The sequence below is a fragment of the Monodelphis domestica genome, chromosome 6, assembly GCF_027887165.1.
Source record: "Monodelphis domestica isolate mMonDom1 chromosome 6, mMonDom1.pri, whole genome shotgun sequence".
NCBI lineage: Eukaryota > Metazoa > Chordata > Mammalia > Didelphimorphia > Didelphidae > Monodelphis > Monodelphis domestica.
In genome coordinates, this window is record NC_077232.1 from 297,112,369 (window position 1) to 297,120,183 (window position 7,815).

Below are 7,815 nucleotides of genomic sequence, written 5' to 3' on the forward strand. Positions count from 1 at the left end.
GTTGAAGCTCAGTACTGCCACTTGAGCAAGACCCCTAACCTCTTTGGATCTCCATTTCTTCCTCCATAAATAAAAAGGATTGGATTGGGTCAGGTGGCCTCTGGGGTTCCTTCCCAGGGCTATCCCTTCCTAGATTGTTTGTGCCCTCTTGATAATTTCGGGAAAGGCCAGTTCTTCAGAGGAAAACACCATCTCTACACTATCAGGGCTATAGAGGCATTATTCTTATACCTAGAACTTTCCTTCTGCACTTGGATTTTTAAGAGCAGGGGTGATCCCTTTAATGTTTTCCTTATTTTGCTGTTAGATTTTGTGCAGATCCTCTCTAATCCGTCTGGGCCAGCCATGCTTAGGCAGGAAGTTATCCTGCCCAAGGACAATGTTAAGACACCCTCTGTCATTGGTCTGTGTGGCTGGGACTTTAGTCCCACAACAGTATGCTCTCTCCTTACAAGTTCTCATGACTGAAAGAAGACCAGAGAGAGAAAGACCAAGCAGACAGGCTTCAAAGACCACTCATATTCCACATTAGTAAGGGCAGGTAGGTGGACCAATGGATAGAACCCAGACCAGTGGTCAGGGAGCCCTGATTTCATACCTGGCTTCAAACATAAGGCCTATTTCCTCTATCCTTGTCCTTTCCTGAGTCAGGGGTCTGGCAAAAGAAGGGCCTCCTGTGGGAGGTAGTATTTGATTTGAGCTTCGAAGGAAACTAGGGATCCTAACTGGTGCAAGTGAGGAGGGAATGAATGCTAGGTCTGTTGTTCAGTCATTGCAAAGGACCTGGGACAGGAATAGCAGGGAGACCATTTTGACCAAATGCAGAGTATGTGAAAGATAACATTATATACTAGGATAAAAGGAGGGTTGCGATTGGGTGGTGAAGGTCTTTCTGTACAGGAGAGGAGTTTCTGTTTGATCCTCAAGCTAGGGAACCACTGGTGTTTATTGAGGTGGCAAATGACACAGACCTATGCTTTAGCAAAATTACTTGGGCAGCTAAGGGGAAGGTAGATTGGAGAGGGAAGAGATTAGAGCCAAGAAAGCCAATTAGGAAACATTCACAGGTGAGAACTGCATTGTACCTGAACTGGGTAGTGACTGTATAAGTGCATGAAACAGTGGAGGCAAAACAACATAACTTGCAGCTGACTCGAGTCAAGTATGATAAACATACTGGCAGAAAGAGCCATTTCACTAAATGATTCTAAGAGCACATTCAGTCCCGTAATTCCAAGTGATTTTTCTGTGCCTTAAGGCACTAAGTGAAATACAGGATGGGAAAGGTGTGGTCAGTAACAGTTAACCTGAAAGAGATTTGGGAGTCTTGGAAGACTGCTCCTGGTGTCTAGAACAAGGGAAGCAGTTGTCCCCACCACCCTTCTCCTTGGTCAGACCACTTCAGAATTATTATATTAAAGTCTAGCAACACTCTTTTTAAAAAACTTATTTAGTTTTCTAAACAAAAGTCATCAGTGTGTGCTCTGAGTGAGGATCAAAACATTTTTCTTGTTTTATGCAACATGGCTAATGTGGAAATAAATTTTGCAAAATTTCATGTGTATAATTGCTATCATATTTCTTGCTTTCTCAATGGGTAGAGGAAATGTTGGAAGGAATTTAGAACTGAAAATACATTTTTCAAATTAAAAAAAATCAGTCGGGAGGATAATCCCTTCAAGAATGGCAAAACACCATAATGTAATATAAATGTGTCATAAGAAATAATTAATATTAATTGCTTTCCATCTCAGGGGAGAGAGAAGAGAGGAAGAAAGTTTGGAACTAAAAAAAAAATTTTTTTTTAATCCTTAACTTACCATCTTAGACACCCTAGTGTATATTGGTTCCAAGGCAGGAGAGTGTAATAATGTGGTAATTGGTAGGCAATGGGGATATAAAGATTCTCTCAGGATCACACAGCTAGGAAATATCCGAAGCCACATTTGAACCCAAGATCTTCCATCTCCAGGCTTTCTATCTACTGAGCCACCTAGCTGCCCCTCAAAATTTTTTTAAATGAATGTTTAAAACAATTTTTATATGTGATTTGAAAAAAATAATTTAAATAATTATTTTTTTTAAAATGAATATTAATTATTCAGAGTAGCAAATGAACTGTTGCAAAGCAAAGGAAGCAGGACAAGGAGAACAATATGCTCAGCGACACCAGCTGTATAACTAAAAAGATAAACAAAGAACCATATTGGTATAATCATAATGGTTAAGGTTGGTTACAAAGAGACATGAGAAAAAAGTACTTCTGGGGGCAGCTGGGTGGCTCAGTGGATTGAAAGTCAGGCGTAGAGATGGGAGGTCCTAAGTTCAAACATGGCCTCAGACACTTCCCAGCTGTATAACCCTGGGCAAGTTATTTAATCCCCCATTGCCTGGCTACTTGGAAAAAATACATAGTATTGCTTCCAAGATGGAAGGTAAGGGTTAAAAAAAAAAGAACAAGAGTCCTTGGGGGCCTGTGAACAAATAATTTCTCCTCTGTAGACCTTAGTTTCCTTATCTTGATTGTGAGGAGTTTGGGCCACATGACTATAGTCACAGACTCAGAATAAGAAAGGACTTTAGAGGGCTTCTTTAAAGAGATGGGTGATACTTGAGTTAAACATTGTATGTAATTTTATTATAATTGTTTATTAGGGATATGTTTAATATTGATGTGTTTCTTCAGTTGTTTGCAAGGTTTTTATGCCCTAATATATGGTCAATTTCTGCCAAAGTGCCATGCACATCTTAAAAATGAATACTCCTTTCTATTTCCATTCAGTAATTACCAGAGATCTATCTTGCAGAACTTGGAAAAATCTGTTCACTTCCTTAATTCTTTCTTTTTTGTTTTGTGATTAGATTTTTCTAGGTCTAAATGGAATGCAATCATTGAAACCCTCATAGCTTTCTTATACTATCACCTTTTCTGAGATGATGATTTCTCTCCTTCCTCTCAACTAACAGCATGTAGTTCATGCCTCTCATTTCTCAGGTTCTATCTTGAGTTATTTTCTCTCCTTTAGATTGTATGCTCATGTAGATAGGGGTTCTTTAAACTGTCTTCCATCACATTTGGTTTTAAACATATGGGACTTTTTGATTGTTAATTTCAAATATAACCAGGAAAGGAAGAATTGGATTGCCTAAAACTAGGGAGTTTCCCCCCTGTTTCCCCTAAAGGTCAGCATCATATTTGACCATAGTAGGTAATTCATAATGTCTTGATTGGTTGAGGATTTAGAGATACTCTAGTACAGATTTCTTTGCATTTATCTTTCACATAATTTTGTGTTGACTTCTCAGGCTCCTTGTCTCCCCATAGTAGAATGTAAACTCCTTGAAGGCAGAGAATATTTCACTTTTATTGTTGCTTTTTCAGGGCCTACCACAGAGCATGGCACGCAACAGGTGCTTTAAAAATGCTTAGTGAATTGAATTATCACATAGTGCCATGGTTGGACTATTCAATTTGAAACCAAAGGACTTGAACGTCATTGCTAGGCCAGAAGCCCTCTAATGTCCTTTCTTATTCTGAGCCTGTGACTATAATCAGGTGGCCCAATCTCCTCACAATCAAGATAAGGAAACTAAGGTCTACAGAGGAGAAATTATTTTTTCATGGGCCCCCAAGGACTCTGTGGACAAGCTGGGATTCAGAGACTGGCCCTCTTGCTGCCAAGAGCAGAGCACTTTCTCGGAGTGCATTGTTGGACCTTTTCCAGTCTAACTGTCTGTGGGTTGAGAGAGAGAGAGAGAGAGAGAGAGAGAGAGGAGAGAGAGAAGAGGGAGAGAGAGGGGAAGAGAGAGAGAGAGAGAGAGAGAGGAGAGAGAGAAGAGGGAGAGAGAGGGGAAGAGAGAGAGAGAGAGAGAGAGAGAGAGAGAGAGAGAGAGAGAGAGAGAGAGAGAGAGAGAGAGAGAGAGAGAGGGAGAGAGAGAGAGAGAGAGAGAGAGAGGGAGAGAGAGAGAGAGAGAGAGAGAACGAACCAGCAGAGTTCCAAAAGGAAGAAATAGAGAGTGAGACAAGTTGTTTCTCCTTTGAAGTCTGATGAGTGAGCCACAGTTCCTGCTCAGTCACTGTTATAGGTGTGTAGATACACATTTTTCATCTGAAGAGGGAGAGAGAGAGAAAGGAGAAAAGGAGAGAGAAAGAAATAGAGAGAAGAGGGAGAGAGAGAAGAAGGAGAGAGAGAGAGAGAGGGAGGGAGGGAAAGAGAAAGGGAGAGAGGGGGGAGGGAGAGGGAGAGAAAGGGAGAGAGAGAAGAGGGAGGGAGGAAGAGGGAGGGAGAGAGAGAGAGAGAGAGAGAGAGAGAGAGAGAGAGAGAGAGAGAGAGAGAGAGAGAGAGAAACAAACAGAGAGAGAGAGAGAAACAAACAGAGAGAGAGAGAGAGGACTTTGAGCTGCCATCTGGGGCCATGGTGATGCATGTTCATAGATGCATCTCTTCCTCCTTCCCAGGTACCAGGTGTGTGATGGCGGCTACACTTTGTCTTGTGGGTATTGATACAATCTTCGGCAGTAGCTGCTGGTTTCACGAGCTTTTTTGTTAAGACTGCAGCTTACTGGTGAGTATGCAGACCGACCAGCCAGACCATTCCAAAAGGTTTCATGAAGTTGGAAAAGGTTGATGCTCTTCACATAGCATTATGCTCGGTGAACAGGACCTGAGTTCAAGTCCTGTCTCAAATGCTTCCTGGCTGTGTGAGGCCCTTAGTAAGGCATTTGACATCTTTTTAGCCAAAATATGTTCATTTGCAAAAAGGGGATAGTAATAGCAGTTCCCTCTTCGGATTGTTGCGAAGCTCAAATGAGATGCTATTTGTAAACGTCTTTATCAGCCTTTAAGTAATATATAAATGGCAGCTGTTGTCACTGTGAAGACCCAGGTCTAGAGACGGACGGTTCCGATGTGATCTGGACCAGTCACTTGACCCCAAATACCTCACCCTGGACTTTACTGCTCTTTGCCATCTACAGTTTGAGGCTAAGCAGGAAGGCAAAGGTTGACTTGAACTTGGATCCTGCCTCTGACTGTGTTATTTTGCCCCTCGGCCTCAGAATTCCCATCACCCCTCCCTCCCCAGGACCTAGTGAGGCAGCCCTGGCTGTCTGCCTGTCAGAGGCTCTCCTTCTGGGTCTGGTGGCTTGGAGGTCGGGCCTCGTCTGCCCTCCCTGCTGCTCCAAGGACGGTGCCTGCCACGGTGAGCACGCGGGCGTTCCCTCTGCGAGGACAGCTTTGCCTTGCTCACAACGGCCATTGGGAGCCAGCGCCATCACCCGGCCCCCCAGATTTGAGCTTACCAAGTGCTTAATGCTCGATTTCTTGTTTTTTGTTTTGTTTTGTCTTTTAACCCTCACCTTCCTTCTTAGAATCAATCCTGTGTATTGGCTTCAAGGCAGAATGGTAAGGGCTAGGCCATGGGGGTCAAGTGACTTGCCCAGGGTCACACAGCTGGGAAGTGTCTGAGGCCAGATTTGAACCCAGGATCTCCCGTCTCTAGGCCTGGCTCTCACTCCACCCAGCTGCCCTCAAAATTAAGGTTTTAAACTGGATTGGAACTCTGATGTCCCTTCCAGTTCTATGATACTACAACTTCCCTGGGCCTCAGTTTCCTCATCTGTAAAATGAAAGGGTTGGAGGCTGAAATGAGTGTTGGACTGCCCAGTTGGCTGCCCAGATCCCTGCACCTGTAAGTCTGTGAATCTTTGCTGCTGGCCTCTACAGCCCCCTGGAAGTCGCTGTCCCTGCTCGGGCTGGGCCTCCCCTTCTGCAGGTGGTTGTGCACGCTCGTTGAGAGGCTTTGTTGATTTCTAGGACGCCACACTCCCCTCTCCGGCGCCCCAGAACAGGGTATTCGGTGGCTGTCAGCCGAGCATTCTTCCACTTGCCTTCAGGGATCAGCTCGGCGCTGCCCTTGTGTCTCTGAGTCCTTCCCGTTTGTCCTAAAAGCAAGAGAGGGAGGGACCCCCCGGCCGGCCGGAGGAGCGTGTCCTGGCCTCGCCGGCCTCCGGACCCTCGCCCTGGGAGTACACACCAAGAGGAGCCAGTTGCTCCTAACGTTCCCTGTGCCTGCGGGTACCACTCTTGGTTCAGCCATCCCCCAGCCATCCCTCTCCGTCTCCAGGTCTTTGCTGCCACACCAAATGCTATTTCGGCGTTTGCCGGATCTTTCTGCCCCCCGAATGCCTTCCTCGTCCATCGGCATTTGCTTGTCTTCCCTGCCCTTCTTTGTGTCGCGCCAGGCACACAGTAGGTGCCTAATTAAAGTCCTGGAGAACATCTCAGGGTCAAAGGATGTGAACGTTGGGGCCGCATCTTTAATCCTTGCAGGATTCCTCACTGTCCTCTGGAAGATTCTGCACCAACACCTCGACGCTCCATCATTCCAGTCGTGTTTCCCTCCCAACTAGCTTTGATTCTAGACTGTACTAGACAGCCTTCTATCCTGTCTGCCTTCCCCAGGAGAGGGCAGCATGTAGCAGGGCAGGAGGCCGGGCAGGCGGGCCGCTCTTCGGGAGGTTCGGGGCCTCCTCCTGACTCACCTGGTTCTTGCTTTTCCGTTTCAGGCTTGAATGAAGCATCACCTGGTTTTGATTCCTCCAAGACGTTGCCACAGCCTCTATCACACATCTGTACTTGTCGAAGAAAAAGTATAATAATAAATAAAACTGTTTTTCTCTTTGACACTGTATCATGTAAGCAGTCGTGTTTCTGTAACTGTGTCTGCCAGCCGTTCGCGGCGAGAGTCTGAATGGAGTTTTCAACAATGTAAAGCAGTGGCAGGAGAGAGTGGTTTTCTACAGAACACTGGAAGGATGCCTGGGTGGCCACCGCGTTTGTGCTTATAGAATAAGAGTTTCCATTGTGTTCCCCTCTGACCTGCATGTGGGGGAGTTTTTAGAAATCTCGGCTCTTTTGTATCGTGAGTTTGTGTGTTTTTGTTCTGCTTTGCGTCTGGGGAAGGTCATTCGGGGTGCGCATGTGGGAGACAAGTTGTGTTCAGTTCTGGGATTCACTGTCACCTCTCCGTTGGGCCGGGCTTTTTTAGGAAGACAGTCTGGCCCCCGGGGGAAGCCCCCTGCTTTGTACCTTCACAGCTGGGTCTAGGGCCCCTAGCCCGGGAGCCGCGCCAGACTGGGTGGGAGCAGGCTAAGTGTCTTGCTCACTGACGTGTCATCACCCCCCTTAAGGGAGAGTGCCTGGGGGAGGGGGGCTTTGTTCCCTTGTGATCCAGAAGATTGGGAGCCTTCTGGGGTCTCCTGCCCCGGGGCCCACAGCTCTGCAAAGGAGATCTGCAAACACTAGGCTAGGTCCTAGGTGTTTGGCAGCCCTAAGCCAGGCAGGATTCGGTTTCCTTTTCTTGAGAGGAGCTAGTGGTCAAGAGAGACCTCTTCAGAACCCGTCGGACTCTCCCTTTGGTCCTGGGTTTGTTTGTGGGTGCTTGTCATACTCCAGAGGCTAATAAATGTGTGCGCCATTTCACGGAGTTGTGTTCACACTTGTTTGTTCTTGTTTCCTTTCTTTGAAGCACAGGAAGGAAGGCTGGGGAGCTAGAGGAGTAATGGCAGTCAGGAGACTTTAGAAGTCATAGCAAGCCCGGGGGGAAGGGGCTATGAGGTGGGGAAGTCGCCCATTAAAGGGGAAACTCCAGCCAGGGGCAGCTGGCACATCACGGTGCACTGAAGAGCCCCGGGGGACATTCGTGGGGGGATCGTGGGTCATGCGTGGGAAGCTGGCCGCCTAGCCCTCTGTTTCCCCGAGAGGAAAATGGAGCCGTTGCCCGGGGCATCGCAGGGCTTCTTTAGAGCGTGTT

The 7,815-nt window shown here is 46.6% G+C and overlaps 1 protein-coding gene across 4 annotated transcripts in view; it reads left to right on the forward strand.

Annotated features, from left to right (window-relative positions):
- RBPMS (RNA binding protein, mRNA processing factor) overlaps positions 1–6,686 on the forward strand; it is a 128,260-nt gene extending 121,574 nt beyond the window's left edge. For all 4 annotated transcript variants that reach the window (XM_007495582.3, XM_007495587.3, XM_007495588.3 and 1 more), the window contains 2 exons: positions 4,460–4,566; positions 6,569–6,686. In XM_007495582.3, coding sequence (XP_007495644.1) covers positions 4,460–4,474 — 15 coding nt within the window. In that variant the 3' untranslated portion in view covers positions 4,475–4,566; positions 6,569–6,686. The remainder of the gene's footprint in view (positions 1–4,459; positions 4,567–6,568) is intronic.
- The last annotated feature ends 1,129 nt before the right edge of the window (positions 6,687–7,815 follow it).